The following is a 27574-nucleotide window of genomic DNA, read 5'->3' on the forward strand; positions in this document are numbered from 1 at the left end:
ATGTCCAGAAGAGGGCAACCAAATTGGTCTAAAGTCTGGAAACCATGTCCTATAAGGAGCGGATTAGGGAGCTGGGAAAGTTTAGCCTTACAAAAAGAAGGTTAAGAGGGGACATGATAGCCATGTTTAGATATCTGGAGGGATGTCATGTCGAGGAAGTGACAGGTTTGTTTTCCACAGCTGCAGACACTAAGTAGGACTAGGAGAAATGGTTTCAAACTACAGGAAAAGAGATTCCACCTGAATCTCAGGAAGAACTTCCTGAAAGTCAGAGCTGGTCGGCAGTGGAATATGCTGCCTTGGAGTGTGGTGGAGTCTCCTTCTTTGGAGGTTTTTAAGCAGAGGTTGGATGGCCATCTGTCGGGAGTGCTTTGATTGAGTTCCTGCATGGCAGGGGGTTAGATTCGATATCCCCTGGGGGTCTCTTCCAACTCTGTGATTCTATGAGAAGGGATTTACAGGTTACAGACTTACTTCAGAGTAAACTGTGCACACAGGACTGCACTGTTAAAAGTATTTTTCCCTTTCTGCCAAGCTGTTTGGGAAGTGTAGTACAGTAGTATCACAACAACAAAGTCCTCATTAACATGGGGGTGAGGGGAACAGCAAGGCAAGTTGTGCTCATGGTAACATGCCCTTAAGAGCTGAAGGGGGAAGTGTGTAGCCCACCTTAGCCTCCAAGAGCAGCCTTCGGGGTCATTTAAGTTCTGCATCAGAGAAAATTAATTAGATGAATGCATCCTCAAAAGTCTCCAGGGGATATGACTGTCTGCTTCAATGCTATTCTCCCCTTCTCTAAAACTAGAAGTGATCTTCTGAACACATCCCTGTTTTAGAAAAGAGGCAGATGTGGGCCCCAGGCTGTCCATGGCTGCTCACCCTGCTGACGAGCACATTTGTTTTAACATTCCTAAGCTACAAAAATTGTCACAGAAAAATACTAGATTGGTCACTCCTGTCACCACTATCACTTTTGTCCTTGATGTTCTTAGGCTGTTTTTGCGTAACCGATTCAAAACAATTGATCAATAGGTATCTAGAAGTCGAGTGTCCCCAAAGGAGCCTTTTGTCAGCCAAACTTGATCATCCATAAGCTGGCCAAAAGCTGCACTAGAGCCCTGCAGAAATGCTGAAATACTGTATTGCTTTTCCATGCTTATTTGGGAAAAGGATCTTTCCCCCCCTTTTTTTTAAAAAAAGAGGATTTAGCTGAATGCAACTTACGGCATCCCCATAGATTTCTAAAGTATATGAAATATTTAAGGAGTGGTTTTACCATTGCCCCTCCCCAGTGAGTTTCCATGCCTGAGTGAGGATTTGAACCCAGATCTGGCTCTTTTCTGGGAAAGCACAGTGGAGAATTAAATTCCCAAGCTCTGGCTCCACAGCCAGATACCTAAACCATACCTAAACCACTGAGTTACCCAGCCAGCTAATCACACACTATGTGGGGCATTGCTGATGTGCCGAATGAATTAGATTAAATAAAAATGTATTTTTTGTTTGCCTTCACACAAAAGCAAAGAATTTTTTTAAAAAATATATAATCTAAATGATTCAGTGCATCAGTCATAAGAGGCAAAAAATTATAATAATGTCATTTTCCCCACCTCTTCACACAGGAGCAGGGGAAGTGTTCCATTTGCCAGTATTCTGAAGCGGTGTACTTATTAAAGACATTTTATGATACTGGAAATTGACAGTGGAAGGAGCTTTGGTAGCTTTGACAGCTGCCAAGCCTTGATTTTGATTTGTTTCCAGCTATTGTGCAAGCTGGTGCACCTACCCATGCCAAAAAAAGTAGTAGCCCTTGACAGGTGCTCAAAAAGGTGCAGGTAGGGGGTGCTCTGGAGACGGATTGGTTCATTCTAGTGATCAGGTTATCTGCTCGCCAGAAAGAAAAGGGCAAACCAACCTCCCCGTCCCTCCAGCGAAGCAAATAGCAGGACAGGTGCGGGTCTGAATAACTCCTCAACTAGCAAATGGGACTTATTTCTGCACAAATATGGCTAGGACAGCTCTGCACAGCTAGCATTATTGTGGAAAACAGCTCTTAGTTATCACCACTTGACTTGCTCAAGGAAAAAGTAAACTGTACTTTTCAAATTCTTCCTCTCTAAGCAAAAAGGAGGAGACCTAGTCATAGATTCTTGAAACTGCAAAAATGAGATAAAAGTTCAGTCCAAAACCTTCTTACTGCAAAGTAAGTCACACTGAGCTTAACAGGACTACCATCCTGGAAAATGTGTTCAAGCATATCCTCTTGCTACTTCGTATATAGAAATGTCATGAGGGTAAAGTTTGCACTGAGGTCCCAGGCTTTTCCAGTCACCCTCTACATGTCTCCTTATGCAGAGTTTAGAAGAGCTACTTTTTTGCAGCGTGCAGCTCCCATGATCTGCCAAACTGCAATGTCTGCTGCCTGAGGAGATCCTGGGAGTTGCATTCTGAATAAAGTTTTGTGTCCGCAAAGATTTTGCTGGAGTGGGGCAACCCTATGCAACTGTCTGAGCTGGTCGTTAAGTTTCTTTGTTAATCATCAAGGGAGCATTTTGTTCTTTTTGACAGTCATAGACTATCTTATTCTAACACCTGTCATTCTTAATTCACTGGTTTTAATCTTCAAAGCAAGTTGTCTCTAAAGCATCCCTTAAGAATTCAATTACCCTATTTCCCAAATAGCTGGGCTAGTCTTTATAAAATATATTTATATTTATTTAAATTTATATATATATATATATATATATATTTATATATGTAGGTATATATATAGGTCAATGTCTATATACCTATCTAGCATTGATAGATATATACACAGATAATCTATACACAGCGAGCCAAACATACAAAAAAATAAATACTCTCATTCTCTAAGTGTATGTACAGAACAAATCTTATATCCAGAGCTTGTTAATAAATATCCTAAACTGTTTGTATAGACTTTTTTATGTTGACGGATAGCCACAAAGTATGCTTGACATATTTACAAAACCTCTATAAATATAGTTTTTAAAAATGACAAGTAAGCTACTGACCCTTGGTTGGGTCTGGCTGGTTGTATACACCGAGTTAGTAGCTCAGTAATAGAGCAGCCTCCTCACTATGACTGATGGATAGTGCAAGAAGTTAAAAAGGTGTATAAAAGATTATACATACAAAAACTCTCACATCCTTTGGATGTTTGCAGTTCATTACAACTTTGTGGTTACCTCTCTGCAACATAAATAATAATTAAAGAAGTGGGGAGAAGAGAAGGAGATAAAAGACAGTAGGTTCCGTGATCCACAGCAGATGTGTTCAGTGCATATCTATCAATCCACCGGCTATGGAGTTGGAGCTAGGAGTAGTTCTCATGGCAACCCATCATCCTCCAGGCTTAATGCTACACGCTGTTGAAAAAGAAGAGAGAAATGTATCAGTCCCTCCTGTTCTGGTGTGTATAAGCCTGAGGGCAAGAATTGTCTTGCTTTCATTAGCCTGTACGCCACTCTAGGAGGCAGACAGAGGTCTTACTTTAACAACGAGAGCCAAAATAACAACTACAACACTGTATGTGTGTGTGGTGGTGGTGGTGGTGGCGCAAGTCAAAATTTGGAAGCTGTAACTCTGGAGTGGAAGCATTTCAATCAAAATTGAGGTCAGAGTTCAGAGACAGAGGGATAAATAGGCCCCTCCAGGTGATTCCATGGAGCAGCCTACTAAGGGGATAATTTGTTTCTCTTACTATCTTTTGTATTCCTGCAGATGTTTAGAACTAGTAATGATTGTTGTTTTTGTTTCAATCTATATACCATGCCATAGTGCTAAAGCACTCTCTGGGCAGTTTGCAATTTAACTATGTAAACAACACTTTGTCCTCCAATAAGCTGGATACCCATTTTACTGATCTTGGAAGGAAGGAAGGCTGAGTCACTTGAGCCAACTCCCTGAATCAAACTCAGGTTGTGAGCAGAGGCTTAGCTGCAGTAATGCAGTTTAACCATTGCTTTAGCGTAAAGATATCTGTACGGTTGCTGATTGCATATGTCTTCACTCTTATTAACATTAGATAAGGATACAGTACACAGTCTGTTGTTCTCCAGATCCTTTGAACTACTATTGCCATAAGCAACCAGCATGGCTTATTGTCTGGGATTATGCAAGCAGCAGTCCGAAACATCTGTTTGTCTGCCTCTCAGTTAGGTTGAAGACATTAAACAAACCCATACAGGCAATGGATTTAAACTGGTTTATGAAGTCTTAATATTCTGAATCTAATTCTGAAATCCTCATTTATGTCAGTTTTCTGCAGAAAAGAGGAAGGACACTGGTTTCAATGCCAATACTCAATATAAGAGTCTAATAAATATTGTAAAACAACATTTTGATGGGGAAAATATGATTCTCAGCCTCCTTCTATGCGCTCAACTCTTGTTCAGTTGTACCAACAATGCCTCTAAATATTTTTATATTTGATAGAGTCTATCCTTTCTGGACTGTCCCCCACCATATAATAGTTTGAAATGAACTATAACTGAAGGGCACAACTGCATTGCATTTACTTTAGGGACTGGATGCAATCACACAGCACACATCTGATCCTTATATTTCACTTATACCTAGGCTTTAACATTCTGCCCATATAATTACTAGAGATGGCCACAGAGTGGATGTGGGCTGTGCAATATTTGACACCTACCTCTTGTTTCCATATTGTGAGGATGAATTAGTTAATTATTCTAAATTCACTAGAATCCTTTGATTGAGAGGAAGGGAGTCTATGTACTTAATATCTGCTTATATGCGATTCTAAAAGATCAGCCAGAAAGACAGAATGTGATGCTTACTGCTGGGTACACATGCCCAATCTGTGCTGTTCTCCCAATATGTATTTCATCTTCATCTTCTTCTTCTGTGGTCTTCCTGTACACAGGATTATCAAAGTTCATGCTCTTTGTGTTTTTCCGTTTCCAGTTTCTCCAGATGAGGTATCCTCCCATGCATAACAAACCAATCACCACTGTTAAAAAAGAGACAAGGGGAGAGAAAGGAATAAACATTTCTAATTGTCTCAGAGAGACCCCGGTGCTCCGCACAGAGTTCTCTGCTGTGAATCCTTTATGAGTTCTGTGCATTGAAATCAGTGGTTCCCAGCCTTGGGTAACCCAGGTGTTCTTGGACTGCAGTTCCCAGAAAACTCAACCAGCACAGGTGGCAGTGAGGCTTCTGGGAATAACACTTCGGTTATCCAAGGTTGGGAACCACTGATCAAAAGCAAACAGGAAAACTGTCTATATAAACTGTCATATACATGCTTACCTACAGGAACAACAATTCCAATAATGGCTGCCATCACGGTTGATCCAAAACCTTGCCCATTGTTAGCATCTGTAACCAGACAGAACCAGGTTCAGATTCAGACGAAGAACATGTATATGTAAATGTACAAATAGATCAGTGCTTTTAGCAAACACTTTTGATTGGGGAAAAAAAAACATGACTAAGCCATCCTTATTTGCTTTGTGCATTAATTTCCAGCATTAGGATAAATCTATAAGGGGTTTTCCTTGTGGAAACCTTGGAAATAGGAAACAGTTCTATCTGTGTTTCTTAAGGTTCTGTGAGGCAGAGGAATTCTTGTGTAATGATATTCTGTTGTTCATTCCACTGGTTCAAAACCGGCTTTAGCCTAAGGACTGTCTCTCCCTCAGTGTATGATCTATCATCACAAAGTTGTGAAATCACTGATTCCTAAAGCATTTCTCTCTAAACTCTTGTGCCTCAAGCAGGAGTGAGGAACCTTTGGCCCTCCAGATGTTCTGGGCTTCCTTCCCCCCCCTCAAAGCCCTTGTCAACATGACCAACTGGAATTAATTATGGAAGTCATCGCAAAATACTACTACTACTACTACTACTACTACTACTACTACTACTACTACTACTACTAACAACAACAACAACAACAACAACAACAACAACAACAACAACAAAGTAAACAACAACAAAGTAAATCTGAAGGGCCAAAGATTCCCCATCTTTGCTACGCTTAAGATCCAAATGGCATACAGGTTGGTTATTACAAGATAATTTCTTGCCAAATATATATATCTCCAATAAGAACTATTGCAGCTCTAAATGTTTCAATAGGTACACAACATCACCGTTTGGTTTGAAACCTGAAGAGACCTCTCTGCTGGTAAAGCGGAGGCCCTTGAGAATCCTGGGAGAGCCAAACTGGAATACGAGCTCCACGAGGGATGTTCTGATTGACTTTAAACAAACTATTTTATTTGTGGCTCTTCTTTCTGCCTCCCCCATTATCTCTTAGCTTCCATTTCCACTCTGTAAACTGAGAACAATGTTCTGCATTACATGACTGCTGGCAAACTAGTTGAGGAAATGAGACTGAAGGAGTTATGTTAAAACTGTTTGGGGATATTCTGTGTTAACCTACTAATCTGTGAGTCCAGGATCACCCTATAAAGTATTAGGGTGCTTGATCTCCCTGTTATATAAACAAACTGAACACTATTTGGAAAACAGGGCTCTTCAAGAAACTGCTGAAACCAGCCCTTCCTCTATGGAGACAAGAGTTCATGTAAAAGGAAGAGTTCATGTAAAAGGGAGAGCATTTATATTTTTGAGCAGAGGGAGTTTACATTAAAGATTGTGTTACTCTGCACAAATATGGCTGCTGACTATTCAAATGTACTGTACCATTACCAGACCAGTTATCCAAATTATAAGCCTCTGAAAAGGAGGAAGAACAAAACATTTTGAAACGATTTTGCTTACAGTGCTGGGAGAGATTATTGCTTCCTGTTGTCGTTATCTTGGATTCGGCAAGACTGGATGTGGGTGTGGGTGAATGAAGCATTGTCGTGCCAAGGAAGACATGTGATGTGGTTTCCTCTCTTTCAGGACTAGTGTTGTTGGTACTGTCACTTGTAACAATGGTGGTGGTAGCAGCAGTTGTACCAGAAGATGTAACAGCAGTAGCGACATTGGTAAGATTGGGCAAGTAAGTCGCAGTAACTGTCGTGGTAATAGGCACATTCGCTGAGGTAGCTGGAAGCTCTGAAAACATAATCCATACATATATAGTCACCTCAAGAGTTACACAGTTTCACAGTATTAGGACACTTTCCTTTCTTTCTGAAGATAGGAAATCATCTAAACCAGAAAAGATAATAAAAAAACCCTAATGAATAGCCATCTTAATTCTCTGTAACTTGAAAGACTGTGTTCAGTTTTGGCCCAACCATCTAATTTATATTTAAATTCTATTGCATTTTGAAATGTATTCAAAATATTTAAAACAAAAGATATTTGTTCAGCTGGTTATGCTGGCAATGTAACAATAAATACTGCTTTCCCCTGTCTCAACCCTGTTCCTTTCTATTTGCCTCTGGCTCCCCACTCGCATCTGTGTTAAGCTGTGCCTCTTAAATAAGGATCTTATGAACTTAGATTTCATAAGCAAAAATACATATAATGTTGTTAAGAGATGGTGAATCATACAGGCTCCTTCAGAGTCTTCCAAAAGACAACAACAATCGGCTATCCATCGAAGGAAGGAGTGAATTTGCCCTAATCCTAATCACTGGTATGGTTTCTAGAGTCAAAGCAGTTGTCTTTACCTTTATTGCATTTTTTCATGTCAGGACCCAACCACATAGTGTCAGGACAAGCGCATGTGTACTTTGGGGAATGTGGAGAGATTTGGGGTGCAGGAAGACACAGGTATTCACAGCCTCCATTTGGCAGAGAACTGAGTTCACAAGCATCTGGAGCTACATATAGAAGAAGAAAATAAAGAAGATGTAAATTGAATATTCCTGTCAAATCTTCAGGGCCAAAAAAATCTTTTGACACTCTGCCTTTTTGACTTCACTTCTAGGAGCCCTGCAGCTCAGGGACAATTTGAAGTGTGTATATTCCCTGGCAAAGTGGTGGGAATATTTTTATTCATTTTCTTTGTAAGAATTTCTATATAGCTTTTCATAATTAATTCCAAAGCAGTGTTCAGATACAAAATGGAGGAGGGGGGAAAATGAGGGGCAGGTCCCAGCATAAAAGAGCATATGCACATCAGAGTTCAGTTCATCATCACATAAATAGTTTTATGTAACACATTTCAAACAAACGTTCTTTTACAGATTACTATTTCCTCATAGGAAACTACATGCATTCTACCACAAGGTACAAGGAAGCATGCCAACATGGTCTGAGTGCTGAAATGATTTCCAGAGATTCGCTGCAGAGGAAATGGTATTAGCAGCAAGGCACTGGAAAACAGCTTTAATAGCATCTGTTTCACTGCTTCTGAAGAAACTTTGTAAACAGCGGAGGGCAGTAGTATAATACAAAAACAATCTGAAGAGCTTTTTTCTGCAACCCTCTTTTTAAAAAAACATTTAAAAGCTCTCCAGATTTGGGGGTGCTAAAAGATGCTTCTCAAGGCCATTGACACTTTTTCAAAACTTGAATGTCATTGCTGTCACCCTGTAGTGGTTTCAATGGATGGAATGGCTAATCACCTCTTTTCAGTGTGTGATATCAATTTACAGAGGTGTGTAAGGGTTTTAGGAATACTTTCCTCTTCTCCATAAGAGCTGAGGCACTTTACACTGAGGCTGGCTTCTCTCTTCAGTCACAGCCCCTGGCTCCTCCATCAGAGAGGAATCGAAGCAATGTGAGGAACAGTTGGCAACATCATATACACAAATCCATAGCTTTGCCATCAAGAGAAACCCTATTCAGGCGTTGACAAATTGAGCTTTTTCAACATATTTGGAAAAGAGTCCCTGCCCTGTGCACATCTGTGGTCACTTTCTTTGCACATGGACAGAGAAGTATGAAGAGGAGTTCCTACTTGCATTAAGATGTAAGTTCTTCCTCCTGTGTAGTCTATATGTGAGCAGAAACTTCTTCCCATTAAACACCTCCATTATTATGCGAAGAAAGTGATGACAGATGTGATGAAGCTAGGCTCTCTCCCTCTAAGCACGTTGAGGACAATCCATTCATTAATGCCTGATTGGGGCTAGTCTTTTGTCATGAATTTTATCAAACAAAATAGTGGAAATAAATGTAATGTTGTTAATATGGAATACTGATCAAACTTTGGCCTGTACTGAATACATGCCTTACCTTTAGGTTGCTTCAGTTCATGAAAGACTACAATGTCATGAGGATTATTGAGATTCTCAGCTAAAATGGCAATGTCCTGGCCATTCAATCTATTGGCACTGAAGATGGCCTCATTCTCTAAATCAGTCCAGAATACCCTGTCCTGCAAAAATAGAGACCATATCATGAATCGGTATGAGCCTTTTAAGCACTATGCATTTCTTATGTGCCAATCTATTTGGCATTTTTAGTAATCAAATCATATTCAGTCCTTTACAGACACAAAGAAAGATGCTGAATATAAAGTTGACTTTTGTCAGGTCTTTCTTGAACATTACAAAAAGTAATCACGAATCAGTGTGAGTTTTGGGGTGTACCTCTCCATTTACATTCAGAAGGGTATTCTACTCAAAGCAATGCAATGCAGAGAGAAATACTACTGTAATATCCATCTTTGGATGCATATCAATTTATGTCTGCAGTTCAAGATCTAGAAAATGGCACGGACCCAGAAGGGGAAATAACACATTAGAGCTAGCATGTTAACAATAAATCTGTTGCTTTTTTTCAAACCAGTGCCAGGAAAAAAATATGAAAAGTAACATAGTTTGTTGCGCATTCCCTCTCCAAGGGGCACATTACACTTCACACTCCCATTTTCAAAAAGGAAAGGGTTGTAGTTCAAGCTTGACCCTATAAATAATACCCAGAAGATTTAGTTACAGTTCCTTAAAAAACTATCACCTTTCTTAGAGTATCTGGAAATTATAGTGTAAGACCATCATGAGCTACAAGGCTGAGAACCAGTTCTATGTAAGGAGCAAGCTGTCCACTCTGGATTATATGGCTCCAGCTCTTTCCTCAGAGCTCTTGCTATGAGGGTGGTTCAAAGGCACTGTTCAAAGGCACTGTTTATGACTGAATTGCGCAGCTCCTCTCTTAAAGGTGTCTCTGGTCTGAAGAAGGCAGACTTTCCTATTGTGGACAGCCCAACTGAGCCTTCCATGTTACGAATGGCTGCAAAATGACCAGTTTGAACAAAACAACGCAAAAGTGGTTAATGCACATATAAAAGGAAAAACAAAACTTCTTGTGGCACAAAGAAGGCAGCTAAGCAGGTGCATTTTCAACTCAGTTCTTTCTGGCAAGTTCAAGAGTTGGGCTTCTGCAACAGGAAAAAGGGACCCTGTTTTCGCTGACAGACTAGAAGTTACAACTGTTACAAGTCCTGCACAGAATGGCATCTTTGCTGCCCAGGAAATATGTAGTGGGAGAAAAACCAAGCTGCATAGGATTGTTGAAGTATCTGTGCAGAATGGCATATTTCCTGTGTAGGACTGACTGGGAGGAGCATTAAACTGCACAGAATTTGACAGTCTCTGGCACAGAAGGTGGGCAAAAAATGAACTAAAATAAAATGAAAGAGAAAACAAAGTCAGAGTCTCTTCTTTCTGCAAATTAGGAAATGTCAGTGAAGCAGGAAGACTTCTAGGTAATGAGTGATAACATAGTGAGACTCCGTGAATTGCTGGGAATGAAAGATTTTGCAAGTACTCATCATATCCCTCCTAAGCAGCACAAATTTAGTTTTGGAAGAGATGGGTAGGCCTCCTGCCCTTTGGCGAATGGACTGTAGAATCACATGCTGCCTCTCTCTCTCTCTCTCTCTCTCTCTCTCTCTCTCTCTCTGTGTGTGTGTGTGTGTGTGTGTGTGTGTGAGAACAGATGTTAATAGCAACAAATTAATTTCCAATTTCTAACTTTTAACTTTAATTAATTTGAAAATTAATTTTCAAGCTCTGTGACTGCAAGCAAGCCTGCTTTACTTTTGTACTGTACCCCACAAAAATTTAATGTGCTGGAAAATTCTGGCTATTCAGTAATCACTACCTCTTAGCTAGAGTACAACAAAGAAAAAGGTATTTTGGTGACAGGCAGTTCACCTAGAATGTATAGCTCAGTTCCCTCCTTTTAAAAAGCACATAATGTGATGTCTGTATGAAAAAGGCTGGGGGGGAAAAGCCTTTCTACTTCCGAGCTAGCTTTAAAAGCCAGGCTGACCTGCCTGCTCTACTTATCCAAAGGCCAGCTTGTGCTCTTGAATGAATTTCTCTGGCTTTTGGGGTCATGATGGTTCATGAATAGGATTTGAGGGGATTTATTAGAAAGTGGAATGATCCTTTGGCATCCCAGTGAAAATGGCATTCCAGGCTAATCTTCCTTCCATTTCCAAAGGTATGACCTGTATTAAGTTAGTTTCAACACAGAGCAAGTCCTTGAGTTTTGTAGACAACAACACTGTCATTCAGGATAACACATACAGAAGTAAGAAACAGGAGCAAAACTATCTTTTGGGGTATGTGTGATTCAATTGTGGTGACTCCTAATATGAAGTGAAACAATAGGATACAACAGATTTAAAAAATCCCTTTAATCAGAAACTTTGATTATTCTGTCAAAAGGAGACGCAGGTGAAATAGCAAAATTATGTTATAAAAGTTTTATAGTTCTGACTTGAGAAGTAAAAAGGTGAATATTTAGAGGTTGTATTATATTCTAATGGATGAAAGATTAAACTGGCACAATATTTTTGCTATTAAATCCTGTTGCTTCTCTAGCTGACCATACATTTGTTGAGGAATCTTTAGGTACAGTTCAGAAGTTTAACATTCTGACCACTGAAACTTTAAATTTTGGAAAAGGGTACATTTCTATTTTTTGAAATCACAAACTTCTACAATTTAAGGAAGCTATCCTCTAAATATACCAAATTCTAACCTTGTACACATTAACAATCCAATGTATCCATCTTTTGTTGCCTGTATTATTCAGTGTATCAATTCATAACAGACTTTTGATTATGCCTACTATTGATGTGCGAAATAAAAAGCAGATAAGCATCATTTTCAGAGGGTGGGAGAGGAAGGGGACTTCTAAGTGCACAATGTATTTTTTAATTAATATCTTTATATTATTTCAAGAATATCTTTAGATTCTCTCTTCCATCCACTCTGCCTGTCCCTACATGAACCTGTACAGTCCTACTCTTTGCAGGTCATAACCAGCTATGCCATACCGCACCATCATACTTCTTGAATGAGAATTATGGCTGGCATCTATAGAAGCCCCACTGCCCACATCTGGTATCAGTAACGGCTGATTCATTTCCGGTACTACCTTTAGTTCACTTTCTGGCTAGATTAACATCCCAACTCCTAGTCTCATACCTCAAATACTGCTAATCCAAATGGATGGCTCAGGTCATCCACAGAAGAAATGAGAACTTTCCTGTTGCTTCCATTGAAATCCACACTTGAAAGCAAGTGCAACTTGGAGTCTACCCAGTAGAGACGTTGATTCAACAAATCTGAAAAGTAAAAGTATTGAAACAGAATTATATCTAAGTACACTTGCTTTTCGGTCACCTCTTATTATTGTAGATAACTTGCTGTCCGAGCATCTTCGGAAACTGTGAAAAAGTTATTTATGTAAAACAACTCACAGAGGACAGCAATCGTAATCAAGTTCAAGTGCACCAGAAGAGATTTTTCTCTCCCACATATTTCTTCCCATGTTATTTGGCTCTTTAAATCACCATAGTGTTACATCTTTGATCCCAAGCCTATTTGTGCAGCATAAAGGGACAAATCTGGCCTGAAAAGCCAGTACAAACCAAGCAACTACAGCTGCTTTGAGGTTTTCTAAGGCTGCTTTGAGGTTTTCTTTGGCCCATCACATTTTCTGGGGAGAACTTTCTCTGCACTGATGAGTTTAGCATTTTAGTAGCAAGCCAGGGTCCCAGGCGGTTGCACACAGCTGATAGGCAAGAGGTCACGTTCAAAGCCCTACAGCCTGACGTCTCTTTATCTCCAGTAATCTAGCAGTTGCCATTTATCATTTATTTGTGGCTTTGATTGTGGTACCAGCTACCTATCTGGTTAAATTTGAGAGAACAAATGGATGTGGCAATTTCTTGCTACCACAGATACTTCCTATGCTGTTCAAGTAAAGGGCAAATTATTTTAGCAGAGCTCTGTGTGTCAGGGTGCATGTATCCACAGATAACATTTTAAAGTCTCATGACTTAGAAAAAAGGGAAAAGAAGCTGTGGGAGTTTGCTATTAATTTGCTCAAAATCACCCTTGCCCAAATTGTTTTTCTTCAGTTTTAGGAGAAGGCACAGAGGGCCTGTATCATTTCCATTGCACCTGTGAAAACTGCTTGAGGGAGGATGACTATTAGTGGGAAAATGACAGAAGGGAATATTGTTTTTCATTATCTTCCTCTCTTGCACCTTTCCCCGTTCTGTTCCCATCTGCACAATCTGAAGCTGCTTTCCAGATTTTTAAAAAAAGGACAAAGAGAGAGGGAGAGTGAAAGGGAGAGAGATGGTAGGAGATTGATCACCCCCCCCCCCCCCGGTACCATCTAGTTCAGCCTTATGTAAAGGTTTTGAAGGAGCCTTACATGGAACATAGATTGCTGAATCAGCAGGAGGAACTCAGGATAAGCTGCATCAGCAAACATTTATATTACACTGAACTCAGGAACTATATATATAAAAGGGTCAAAAAGCCCATCTGAGACCTGTATAATTGTATTTTTGCCTTGCTTAGTTAGTTTTAAAAACTAAAGATGCTAAAATGATGGAAAGGGTCATTGCTCAGTGTTAGGGCACATGCTGTGCATGCAGAGTCTTCCAGGTTCTGTCCCTGGCACTTCCATCTAGGGCTATCTGAAATTCTGGCCCGTCAAAACAGGCAATATTAAGTTAGATGGATTATTGAGGTCTGAATAAGTATAAAAGCAGTTTCCTGTTCCCAGTAATGTTGGTAAATTACAATGTCTTGATCCTAGGTTTTGCATCTTACCTAGTGTGATGCCATTGGGCCATTCAATGTTGTCTGTCACAAGTATTTGCCGATCCACACCATTCAAGCCAGATTTCTCAATTTTTGCTATGTCCCCCCAGTCAGACCAGTACATGAATCTGTAAGGCAAAACAGAGGAAGGGGATGGTGGCATGCATGTCTACACGTCGTTTGAGACTAAGCACATTTAATTTTAAAAATGTGCAAGTGCTAACTTTGAACTGCTGCTGACTGTTGCTTCTCTGAACAAGCTCAAACTATCCCAGTGATCACTAGATGACTGGATTCTATAGACAGTATTAATTAATTTGATCAAGGACAGCCTATATTCAGTGCCTTGGTTAATCAGAAGGCAGGAATTCTTTGTTGCCCCGCATCCAAATATAATGCTGTAAGTATATGATGTGTCTAAAACATGAGTCTGATCTGTGATCCATATACTAAGGAATGTACACATGCATACAGCATTCTTCACCTAATTTCAGTAGAATAGGAGCAGATTTATTTATTTATTTGACTTCATTGAACAGAATCAGATTGAAATGGGCCAACTGGAATCTTCAACAGCCAAGAACTAGAGAGATGGGAAGAATAGAAAAGTGTAAGTGAATCAGTTCCTTGCTCTAAGCAAGGATCCCCCCAAATTCATAACAATCCATGAATTCAAATTGCTTGGTTAATCACTGATGATGAATCAGTCTCTCATTTTAAAAATCCTATTACCAAATTATGGTTGCATAAGGGAAACTGTGTTAAGTTTTGGCAGCAAATTGCCACTTATTATTGAAGTGCTGGATGTGCTACTGAGCATACATGATTGCACTGTAGGACACCTGCCCAGGACTGCAAGCACCTTGCCAATGAGCAGCAATTTGCTAGCAAAACTTAATATGATTTCCTTTACACAAGCAATAGTATTCTAGCCATTGCATTTTTTAAGGCTAGCAGTCTAAAATCATTGTTTCCCAATGTTTTAATATACTGATCATCTTAGCTAAATAGCCTACACAATAAATACTTTACACTGTATTTTAGATTATGGGAGCTGAAAGGATCAAGGCAGATCAAGGAATATGCTGAAATTATAAAATCAGATGTTATCTCCTTCACACCTACCCTCGTACTGGATCCACCGCAATGGCTCTGGGTTCACTCAAATCAGAGCTGAACAGTGTCCTCCTCTTCTTACCATCAGCTGTGGCTACAGAAATTGTCTTATTTCCTGAATCTGTCCAATAGATGTTCTTGTGAACCCAGTCCATCGCCAGGCCTTCAGGTGAGTTCAGTTGGCTATCTATGAGAACCATCTGCTCAGCTGTGTCACTGGCTTTATCTATGTATGCACTGAAAGAGGGACACAAATTGTCACTATATTTATGCCGGAGGAAACATAGTGATAGTAGTGGAGAAAACTGAAATTGTGAAGTGTAAACACTGCATGAAACTGCTCCACAATAGCAGTAAATTCTAAATTTAAATTCTGCAGCAAGCTAAGCCACATTCCAGTTACATTAACTTGGTAATTAGTTGCCCTTTGTACAAAGAGCAATTGCAGGGGGTTGAGAGTGCAGAACCCTTATTTCTTTGCAAATCCTGGCTCCCCCTAGCAACACGGTGAGGGAACCTCCACATGGGGACTTGTTCTGTATATGAAGATTCTATAATATAGAATTAGATATTACATAGAAAAGCACAGAGTAGGTTCTCTGCTTTAAAAGTTCCCCTAATACTTAGAGTGCAAGCACAACATATACCCAGGCTATGGCAATGAGTACACTCACTCACATATGCAAAGAAGGTTGCCATATAAATATGCATCCTAAAAGGAAGGAGAATGGCAACTTCGTATCCTTGCTGTTTTGATTTGCATGAATCCTGTTGGTTACAGGCTGCCTAGAGAACTCAGTAGGTGGAGCTCTTCTCCTTCGCAGATACCAAGACTTTATATATTAGAACTGGTACAGTACAGTGTACCGTTACAAGGGTGTACTAAGGTAGCTGAACTGCCTAAGTTCCGCTTTTGCAAAAAAATTGCCAGCAGTCACTTCCCGATTCTACTTTCTCCAGTATCTCACTTGCAGGAGACAGCATCTTCTTTTGCAAAAATGCCAAGGAAGAGCTAGATTGACTTTCCCCATTTCCCCAATCTCCTAATAATGTTTCACAGGCAGTGATGATAAAAGCAGGTGAAACAGCTTGCCCTTTGTGGAAATAGCCATCCAGCGCTGTCTCCCAAGTTGCAGATAAACACCCAACACCTAGTGCAGCAATAACTCTCAGCATCTAAGTCTATCACAGTTGGCACTAATAGAGAAAATAAACTCTCCACCATAATAGACACATGGCTCCAGAGCCTGAAAGATATTTGCTGCCAGTAAACTCTTGGAGAAATGCCATCTTAAATTATTCTCAACTATTAATGGCCAGATCCTATCTTCCTCCTTTACACATTTTCCAAAGCTCACCGTTCGTAGAAAAAGCCACCTGCCCCCTCCTTCTGCTTGCTGTTTCTCTTTTTCAAACGTCCCTGACTTTCACTGCATTTCTACCTAGAAGCTTACGTGCAATTAACTAGCCACAGATTAGAGAAACTGTTCTCTCTTTATGAAACTGGTAATTGGTGAAATTTTACTTAAAGAAATACGAAGAAATAAAAGACACCACTAAAAATACAAGTCTAAGAAAAGAAGAATTAATAAACAGAAAGACAAATACAATATTTACAGCTACACAAACAGTGCACCCTTCCACCAGGACCACTGGATATATATTCAGTCAATTTTTCACCATTTATGAAGCCGCACTCCCCCTCCAAAACATAGCATGCACTTGGACAGTCCAGTAACATAATTCCCACACCTGTATATCTTCTTGTAGAATAAATCACACCAGTAGATCCTGTTTGTTGCCACCTCGACATCCAAAGCAACCACGTTCTTCAGCATGGGAATGATGCGGGAGTAGTCCCTTTTCACCAAGTCAATCTTGCGCACTTCATGACGGTTTGTGAAAACTAGGTATGGGCTTTTCCCTGTCATGGAACAGAATCCATCAAGTCACTTTTTATTTTATTTTTACAGAGTAGCACAGCTCCTGCATTCTGAATTTCACTTCCGTTGCTTGATCATAAAGACAAGTCTGATCTGGGAGGAAGACAGCGGCTCTGTTGTTCTCTCAAACTGGTGGGCACTGGATGCCCAACATCCTCACCAGTGTTTCAAAGTCTCATTTGGTATAACTGAGTGACTATTCACACACTCTTTCCTTCGAACCTGGCAGAAAGAAAAATCGCTCTCATATTGTTTGGGAGATGCAATACAGAGCTTGGGAAAGTCCCATTTTTGAAATCCCCCAAAACACTCTCCAAAGCTCTGGAGAGAAAGCTTAACCTTTAGAATCTCCGTTGCAATTAAATCTACTTGTTATAGTCCAGGTACATTAGTATGGAGAAGACCCATTGTTATGAATGCTACATTTCTCTATGACCGTGAAAAACCCAGAATGTGTCAAACTATCCATGTCCTACCAAGTTATTGACAAAATCATTGTGAGATGCCCTTTCTATGTAGATTAAGAGTTGTGCGTTGTGTATGTGCCACAAGGCTTGTCAAAAGGCAACTATTAAAAGCAGCTTTAAAGGCTGAATGTAAGATATTCAAACTACACAAGATTTAACTATAGCCAAAATCCCATGCCATCCCAAATACATTAAGAAAGCAGGAAATGGCTTAATGAAACCTAGCTTCTACCACTGTTCAGACATTATGCCTGAACAGAAAGCAGCAACCAGTGTCAGACAAAGGGTCATGCATACCCGTCTCACTCTAGTGTCACCAGCATCCAACATGGAACAGGAGAGGGACCTACATGTGTTCTCTTGCATAAAACTAGGATTCGCTACATGAACAGGAGCCTTGTTAGATTAAGGCTCAGGACCATGCAGAGACTTCTCTGTGGGTTGAATTAAGTACACAGAGGTTAATTTTGTTACATTTATATTCTGCCTTTTCTCAGTGAGTTCAAGACAGCACGCATGCCTCTCTACTTCCTTATCACTTTATGCTACCACCAACCCTTGGAAGGCAGGTTAGGCTGAGAGTGCGTGACTGGACTCAGGCGAGCCAGTGACTTTCAATGTTTAGAGGGGATTTCAGGCCAGTTCTTTTTAGTCCTCGTCCCAGGACGAGGTAGCCACTATGCCACACCTTTCAAATCTTCCCACTCAATATGGGAAGGTTATGGTGGAACCATGCCCTTCATACACGTTACTATCTTTTGACTAGGTACAGTGGTGCCTCGCAAGATGAACGCTCTGTTTTACGATGAAATTGCATAACGACAAAGTTTTTGCGATCGCAAAAGCGATCACAAAAAGATGTTTCCTGTGGTTTTTTTCGCTTTGCAATGATCGGTTCCCTGCTTCGGGAACCGATTCTCGCAAAACGACGATTTTCCTACAGCTGATTGGCGGTTTCAAAATGGTCGCCGGGTAAAAAAAAAAAAGGCCACCCGCTGTTTTCTGGGACGGATGCATGGGCAGCGAAAATGGCCACGCTATGGAGGATCTTTGCTGGATGGTGAGTTTCAAGCCCATAGGAATGCATTAATTGGGTTTTATTTATTTATTTATTTATTTGATTTTTACCCCGCCCCTCTAGACCATGTCTACTTTTAATGTGTTTCTATGGGCTTTTTAATTTTGGTTTACGATGTTTTCGTTCTACAGCGATTTCGCTGGAACAAATTAACATCGTAATGCGAGCCACCACTTTATTTATCTAATACCTAAGCAGCATTTCTGTTTACCTTATTAAAGAAAAAAAAACTATACAAAGAAAAGCTAAAGTTTGTAAGCATCCTTTATGAATTTAACACATTTGCTCTTATGATTCTTAAGCTAACAAGACAACCTCTTTGCAAGGAGAATGCAATTAATTTAAAAGGACATCCATTTTATTACATTTCTCCACAAGTGAACTGTTGTTACCAATGTGTATATTTAGACTTCAAACTGTAAATGAATAAATGCTGCACACACTCATACTATAAAATCTTCTCAGTGGTATAGTTAAGTTTGTACAGTGGTGCCCCGCATAGCGACGATAATCCGTTCCCAAAAAGTCGTTGCTATGCGGGCCAAAAAAGCCCATAGGAACGCATCAAAACACGTTTTATGCATTCTTATGGGCAAAAAACTCACCGTTATGCGGAAATCCTCCATGCGGCCGCCATTTTCGCTGCCCGGTAAGCGAGGAAAGGGCGCAAAAACACAGCGGGTGGCCATTTTCTTTACCCGGCGACCATTTTGGAACCGCTGATCAGCTGTTAAAAAATTGCTTTGCGAAAATTGGTAAACGAAACGCTTACTGATCATCGCAAAGTGATGTTTTACCATTAGAAACATCGCAATGCGATCGCTTTTGCGATCGCAAAAAAGACATCGCTATGTGGATTTGTTGTTAAACAAATCGCTCGTTATGCGGGGCACCACTGTATTGCCTATATACCCACATGAATTGTCAGTGCTGCAGTCTCCCTGGTCCTCACACTTTCTAAGGATCATGCTTTCTAAGGGTTAGGTATAAATGGATTTGAACATAATTCCCTTACCTACTGCTTTACAGTTTTTGGAGAGAGTATCCATCTCGTAGCCCTCATAGCATTCACATTTATAGTCCCCTTTGTAGTTAACGCAGATCTGGCTGCAAGCATCAGGATTCTCACATTCATCTATGTCTGGGGAGGAAAATTTAAAAGCCATCAATAACTTGAAATTGAGCCCTAAGGCAGACAAGGAGTGAGTCTGGGGCAGTTGTAATTATGTGACTCTACTATGAAATACAAAGGGCTGCTGTTTCCATGCAAATTACCTCCACATGTTTTCTTGTCTAGAAGCTTGTATCCTGGAGGACATTCACAGGCATAGCCAATCTTCAAGTCTCTACATATGTGGGAGCAACCGCCATTGTTCAGGGCACATTCATTCACACCTAGGAGAGAGTTGTGGATAATTTAGATTCAATTTGAATCTTCAGCCATTAGACTCCAAACTGTTTTCTCCAAATCTCCCAGAAGTTCAAAATGCCACAAGTCTTCCTGTGTACAGTATCACTAAAAGTAGTGCTATATCAGTGTATACAGTTACATCTCACAGAAACAGACACAAAATCTCTCTTTATTTCCCAAGATGTGAAGATCTGCATATTTTTAAAAAGAGCACCTCTTATCTGAATTTTAGCTTAATTCACACCTCCTTGGCTACTTCTGCAACACTGCTTTTAATGCTGGTTTTTACAGTTTGTTTTAGTCCTCAAAACAAATAGCAGGTTACAGGTTTTTAATGAAAGGCAGTGAACTGTGCCAGTTCTGCAGCCCCAATAAAGACGTTGATAACACATTCCTCTCCTCATGAACTGGACAAAAGGAAGCAGTAAAATGTATCCTGTGTGGATCCACTCTGAGGTCTAGTTCCAAGAGGATTTGTGGTATGAGCCTCAAATGCACACTTTGCTTGCAGTGTGCCTCGGGGAAAGACAGGGCATCTGCCCAGGGAGAGTACTATGTAGGGCTAGCAAAACCTGGGTATGGCATGGATCTCACTTTTTCTGGTTTGTTAGGAGCCATACATTCAGCAATGCCTGCTTCTCTTTCCATTCACTCCCCCATTCTCCAGCTTGTGTGTGTATGTCTGAGAAGTTTCAGACGCCTGGACAGTTCGTGTATATACAATAGTCGCTGTACGAGAGGTCCATAAGACGCTGACAAGAGTCTCACGCTATTCTCCAGCTCTGGGATGCTTGTCAGAGTTTCTATACCCCCCCCCTCAGATCGTGGATAAATGTATATACCGGGTGGACATTTCTGGACGGTCTAGGGGAAATTTTTTACTGCTACCCAGACCCGCTGTTGCCTACACTAGCCTCTGAAAATGCAAAGCCAAACAAAACAAACTCTCTAGCATTCTGCTTAAGTTTGGAGGGCAGTTTTGGGTGGGCCCATTTCATAGCAAAATCATTTCCAGAAGAAGAAGATGGCAACTTTTCACCTGCATTTTTTCCCCAAACAAACCCTTTTGTCCTCTCCAGCATCTAATAATGGGTTACATTACAGAAGTCTAGAACGTCTCACCTGGACATCAAAGATGAAATATCTACTACTTTTCATGTATAGCCATATAGCATATTCTACATTACTAGCATGGTTTTAAAAAGATTTATTTCCCAGTGTTGTACACAACGTCTATTGTCCTCCTTGTCACTTTAAGAACCAGTCACTTTCTCCCAACAGTATATGAGCCATTTAATCAGCTTCTTTGAATACTTCCATTAGTTTGTCTATTATATATGGGATCTGATCTCTGTCTGTGGGATGGATGTCAATCCCTTTTTGCTTAATCTTGATTTTTTTTAAAAAAAGTTTTTTTCTGTTATAAAATGTGAAAAAAAATGCATTTCTTAAAACTGTGAGCAAAACTGAGCTTAAAAGAAAAAAAAAAAGCAAAACCCATGGAATTTACCCACATCTGACCATCACCAAATACCTCAAACTATTCGAACAAGAATTAAGAGCATTACTCAGTTAAGCAACTCTTTATCATTCATGTCACTCTGAGGAGTGTAATGAAATAAAGCAGAAATATGCAACTGTAGACATTTTGCCACTTAAGTCTTTCTAGCCTTGACCTATTGTATGAAAATAGTTTAGATTGTTTGTTTCCTCACTGGCAGAAGATGAAATGGAAAATCCACAACAATTCTACTCTCTCTGTCTCTCTAATCCTTACTGCCTTGGATGCTGCTATTTAGAAGAGAAGTGATGAAATCTGGAAAATGTAACAGCAAGTGAATGGGGGATTCTGGAAGTCATTGTCCCCAAAATAAATGTTTTAACCCTGTGTGACATTCTGGGCAAAAAGGTCACAAAATAAGACTACAGTATTTTGAACAGGAACAATTTTGGAGGTTGGGATAACTGCCCATTTCATGGTGGTATACACAGGTTGACACTCATTATTCAGACTGATGTTGCCTGTGACTCTTCTGTACATTGAATATGAGCCAACCAGGCCATACACATACTCATTCTCAACTGAAGGTTGTTGGAACACAAGAATGGTCTTCTATATTGATTCTTATTCTTGTTTATTGTGAGCCTTTGCAGTGCACCATGCTAAGATCTCTCTCTGCAACTAGGAACATGTATGATTAATTTTTGCAATGTGGCCTATATCCCATTTCTTAAAGGGCAGCAGCAGTCAGAAGCACACTCCAGTTGGAATGCGGCAGGCAGGCGGGAACGAGTCTCTGGGAGTCCCTCCAATATCTCAAAATATTGTCCTGGTAGGTGCTTTGATCATCAAGGCAAAGCAAGGCATCTCTGGAATCTCTGAAAACCTCTCCCGAAGGAGAAGTGATTGGAATTGATCTCCTTTTCTTTTTGATGGCAAATTAAAATATTCCTTTTGAGCAGAACATTTTAAAATTGACATTTAGAGGTGGTTGACACTCTTTCCTTTTCTAACTTAATTGATTGTTGTACTTCCTGGTTAAAGGATTCTTATTTTTTTACTTTTATTTGTAATTTTATAATTTTGCATTATAGATGTATTATTTAGTGTGTGTTTAAAAATGTGTTATATGGTTATCTTCAGATCTATCTGGTTATCACCGCCCATCTTCGGTCTAGATGGGTAGGGTATAAATCTAATAAATAAATAAATAAATAAATAAATAAATAGATAGATAGATAGATAGATAGATAGATAGATAGATAGATAGATAGATAGATAGATAGATAGATAGATAGATAGATAGATAGATAGATAGATAGATAGATAGATAGATAGATAGATTGTGATTTATAAATATTAAAAATGAATAAACTCACAAATATATAATCCTCAGATGTAGCAGTCATGCCAATTGTCACTGGCAGGCACCTATTAGGTCCTAAGCTTTGAAATAATTCTCAGTATTGCTGGCTTTTGAGAGAAGCCCATGATGGAGAGTGCAGAGGAATACGTTAAGTTTGCTTCAGGACTAGATGCCCTGAACAATCATCAAATTCCTTCAGCTGAAGGGACAGTTCAAAGTTATAATATGAACTACTTTTATATTACTGGTACTTTGTTTCTTGCCACAAAGGGGCACCAATAAGGTAGTTCACAAAAGAAGCCACTGCATTTCTGAGGAAAACGCAATTCAACGTGAAAAAAAGTAAGCCAACCTAATAGGACTTTGTGCAGGAGGATATTCTAAACATGCAGGGGTTACTACAGAAAAGGCCCTGTTCCTAGTAGATGGCAGCACTGCCTGCAGCTAGGAAATCACCTGCAGCCACATAAACCCAGGAGAGAAATTGCACTTTAAGATAGAAGTGTCCTGATCTGGGCTTGTGAGAGTTTTTTTTTTCACTGGGGCTCTGAGGCTCAACAACCTGAGCCAGGCATAACATGTACTAGGTGCAAAAAATATACAAATACATATGCAGAACAAAATGTCTTTTCTGAACACATACTCAGTCCACCAATTCCTCTTCAGGCCATACAATATTTCATGGAAATGACTCTCTTGTTTTTCCCAGAACCTTTGCCCCATTTGAGTATAAGGTTGGGTGGGGAACCTGTTTTTATTTTAAATCCTAGATTCCTAGCTTGGGAGTTGGGATCCCCAAAGGGGGTTGTGAAGTGCTTTATGTGGGGTTGCCATTATTACTTTTAGTTGCAATTATTTTTATATTTATTATATTAAATATACTATGCACAATACTGTTTTATTTTAATCCTCTTGGCCTAGAGATAGATAATTTTAATTTCAATTGGAATTGCAGGCAACCAAGAGTTCTTAGTTATTTCTGTAACCTTTGGGGCAGATTTTCCTGTTATGCATGCACATCACTCACTCCTGCGCCCTCCAAAAGAGCCAACCTTGATTGTTTCTCTCTGTTCCTCTGCATCCACCTTCGGAGGACTGACATCAGACCTTTAGATTAGAACATCAGCCCAGTTCAAAGAGGCCTAAATGAGACAAGCATACAGGGCATGCTGGGAATGCTGACTCCCAAGATGGCGGCAGGATTTAAAAGTTGTTGCTGCCGCAGCAGTGGTACCTTTCACTCCACCTGAGTCTCCAGCTCTTTCAGATGTGGTGATGGTGGCACGATGAAGGTGAGCGGACCTGGGCAGTAAGATGCCTCCAGGCCCATCCTGAGTCATGGAGGAGAAAGGCAAGAGGGGCAAAAAAGTGACAGTGAAGAACCAGGGACAGGATGGGGCATGGGAGGGGCCATGGAAGAGGTGTTTATTTGGGCTTGAGGGGGAGGGGCTCTTCTCTCAGGGGGCTTTGGGGGGAGAAGGAAACATGGATGGGAGGTAATTTCCACATTCAAAAAAAGTAAATTAAACTCAGAAGTGTGTTATCTTTTTTTTCTTTCTCAAATTTTATCTGGTACTGGCCTATTTGCAACCCCTCCATAATTATACATTAATATTAATATATTAGGGTAGAATTATATTCTGAAAACTCTATTTTATTGTGTTTTCTTTATCCTATTAAAATGCTTTTTTTATGCAAATGTGGTAGTAAGGGTCACAGGTTACTTGACTATTATAGAAGTGGATCATGACTTAAAAAAAGGCAGGCGAACACTGTTTTAAATCAATGGCAGCTGGAGACCCTTGCTGACCTACCACTAAGCACTATGAGATCTATCAACAGATCCTGATTTGCTCCCAGCCTGGGAAACTCTTCTAATACTGACATGACACAGTTCCAGAAAGAATACTACTGGTAGGTAATTATGAGGCTTCATTTGGATCTAATGAAGTTTCTGAATTGTTATCCAGGACACCCCTAGACAGAACATATGACAGTAGACCAATATAGAGGTTAATCATGCCTATATGACCAGTGTGACAAGGTCCCCCATTTGCCATACAACCAAACTTAATACAAGGCAATCTGGGTGTTTGCAAGTAAAGGTAGAGCATGCTGCAATGGAAATATGAAGACCATTCAACTGCTAAACAAATGGATCATTTACCATAAATACCATATTTTTCGCTCCATAGGTGCACCTGACCATAAGACACACCTAATTTTAGAGGGAGGAAAACAGGAAAAAAGCTTCTATCACACCTGGCTGTCTGGGCGGCGCTGAGACATCTCCCCCGTAGCCTGGGTGGTGGCAGGAACCATAGCCCAAGTAGTAATTGTGGGCTCCCGCTCTTGTTTATCATTACGTGGTTCCTCCCTCACACCCTTGTTTTTGGGGGGAGTGCAGAAGAGACACCTCAGCCAGTCCCTGATGGGTGTCCTGAGAGACAGAAGAGAGAAAGAGAGAGGAGAGGAAGGAAGGGGGAAGTGTGAAGAGGAGGAGCTGCTGCTGTCGTGTGAGCGAAGGAAGGGCTGGCAGAGCGAAAAGAAAGGCGAGGGCAAGAAGAAAGCTGAGACAAACGAGCAGAAGAGAGCTACAGCTTGTTGTGCTCCCCATTTCGAGTCTCCCCTCACATCTCATTCCGCTGGTGGCGGCAGCAGCGCAGGGCTGTGGCAGGAGGCCTTCTGAAATTCAGATCCCGGCCTAGTGAGGGGGATGCGGAGAGATGACAGAAACCCAGAGCGGGGGAGCCAACGGAAGAGGAGGAGTACAGTGGCATGGGCTCTGGGGAGTCTGCACAATTTTTTACAGTATTCATCCCATAAGACGCACACACTTCCCCCCCAAAACTTTTTTTGGGGAAAGTGCGTTTTATGGAGCAAAAAATATGGTACTTCTGCCTGTTTGGGAAAAAATTAGTCCATCCTCATTAGGTCTGATCTGTCCATTCACACAGGCAAGAGTGGAGGAATATATGGCCCTTTATATGTTCTTTGATTCTAGCTCCCATACATCTTAGCACAGCCAGTGGTCAGTGTGATGATCCCCTCTGAAGCCCCTATTCCCCCAGGCTTTCACAAGGTTCTCGCTTTTCTTCTTTCTTCGCTGCCACCAGGTATTGCTGTTTCAATACCATTTAATCAAGGAGACATGTGTGCTTTTGAAACTTAACTCTTTTATTAGATCAGGGAAGTTAACATATGATTAATATTTGATAAGTAAATCACAGGTTGCTAATCACTTGTATTTGTATCAGTCCTACTATGACTTTAAATCTCTAATAACTCTCTTTACCATTCAACGTTCTTACAGAACTCTATCTCACTCTAAGTTCACTTTTAAGTTTCACACTGTCTCTCACTCACAGAATCTCCCTCATGCTCCATACACCAGCCTTTATATCCCGCCCCTCCCCCCGTGGCACCGCCTTCCGTCCACTCATTGGCTCCTTCTCCACTGCTCAGCTGTGATGGACAGGTGAGGGCAGGGCTGTTCGCTACAGTCAGCAAAGACAAAAGTTCCAGTCCAAGCACAGGAGGGCCACAGTTTATTTTACTTTATTTATTTAGTATCATTTGTGGGCTGCTTTTCTCCCAATGAAGAGACCCAAGGTGGCTCACAATGTTAAACAAGTAAAAATAAAAACACAATAAATTACATCTTAAAAAGCAATTGGGCTTTACTAATAATTAAAAATACATTAAAAATTAAGCAAAGTGACTTAGCTAAAATCCAGCACCTGTGGACTCAGCCATGGTTATTAAGAGGAAGGTCTTCAGCTATCAGTGAAAGGATAAAAGAGAGGGGGCTAATCAAAGCTCTTGAGGGACAGCATTCTACAACCTTGAAGCAGCCACAGAAAAGGCCCTCTCTCGTGTCCTGATCAAATATGTGATGGTAGATATGATGGTAGATGTCGCCCTATGCTGTTATGACAAACCTCTTATTATACTAACATGGAAATGGGATGAAAGAGGTACAAATCATGATTACCACGTTGAGGAACAGAGTCTGGAAAAGTTATTTTTTTGGACTACAATGTCCCAGACCCTCTAGCCTGCATGACCAGTGGATAAGCTCTTTCAAAACACCTTGAAAAATTATTCTGTACAAGACCTCACAACTGACCCCAGAAGATAAGAACTTCTAAGACACTGCAGATGCCAGCTGATAATACAACCATACGTAGAAAACAGCCACCTTTAGAAAATTTAAATGAATGGAATATATCTTAAATCTGTTACACCTTCTTGAAAACAAATTCAAAGGAATCTATGTCAGATTCTGTTGACGCCCAAGAGCATATTCGTCAGCATAACACTTCAGTCACACTGACATCAATGAGAATGGCTTTATTTGATCTTCCTAGAAAAGGATCTTACATCCCTTCTGCTCATTTTTTACACACTTCAGTGTTCAAGGAATGGATTATACTCAATACATGGCTTCTTTCATTAGCTAATGGGTACTCTGCTATTATAAAGTAAACTATCAAGTCCTGTATAACTGAACAATACCCAAACTTTAATACAATTCACCCAATGGCCCAACACTTGTAGTGCTTTGCCTATTGTGCCACAGCATCAGCTTATGTGATACGCTTTCATGGGAAGGTATTATCTCTGATTCATCCACAGATGCTTTTTTCAAATGAACACATATCTGCTGGGGGATATCAAAATGCACTAACTGGAAATTAAACAATAATACATTATGCA

General features: G+C 40.3%; 1 protein-coding gene across 2 annotated transcripts in view; it reads right to left on the reverse strand.

Moving 5' to 3' along the window:
* Nucleotides 1-705: 705 nt before the first annotated feature.
* Nucleotides 706-27574, reverse strand: part of LRP8 (LDL receptor related protein 8) — a 221395-nt gene continuing 194526 nt past the window's right edge. For both annotated transcript variants that reach the window (XM_020799651.3, XM_072997637.2), the window contains 12 exons: nt 19853-19972; nt 19593-19718; nt 16842-17013; nt 15099-15326; nt 13983-14101; nt 12339-12478; nt 9133-9274; nt 7620-7772; nt 6775-7056; nt 5299-5367; nt 4827-4999; nt 706-3389 (listed from right to left, as the gene is read on the reverse strand). In XM_020799651.3, coding sequence (XP_020655310.2) covers nt 3351-3389; nt 4827-4999; nt 5299-5367; nt 6775-7056; nt 7620-7772; nt 9133-9274; nt 12339-12478; nt 13983-14101; nt 15099-15326; nt 16842-17013; nt 19593-19718; nt 19853-19972 — 1763 coding nt within the window. In that variant the 3' untranslated portion in view covers nt 706-3350. The remainder of the gene's footprint in view (nt 3390-4826; nt 5000-5298; nt 5368-6774; nt 7057-7619; nt 7773-9132; nt 9275-12338; nt 12479-13982; nt 14102-15098; nt 15327-16841; nt 17014-19592; nt 19719-19852; nt 19973-27574) is intronic.

Source organism: Pogona vitticeps, chromosome 4 (genome assembly GCF_051106095.1).
Source record: "Pogona vitticeps strain Pit_001003342236 chromosome 4, PviZW2.1, whole genome shotgun sequence".
NCBI lineage: Eukaryota > Metazoa > Chordata > Lepidosauria > Squamata > Agamidae > Pogona > Pogona vitticeps.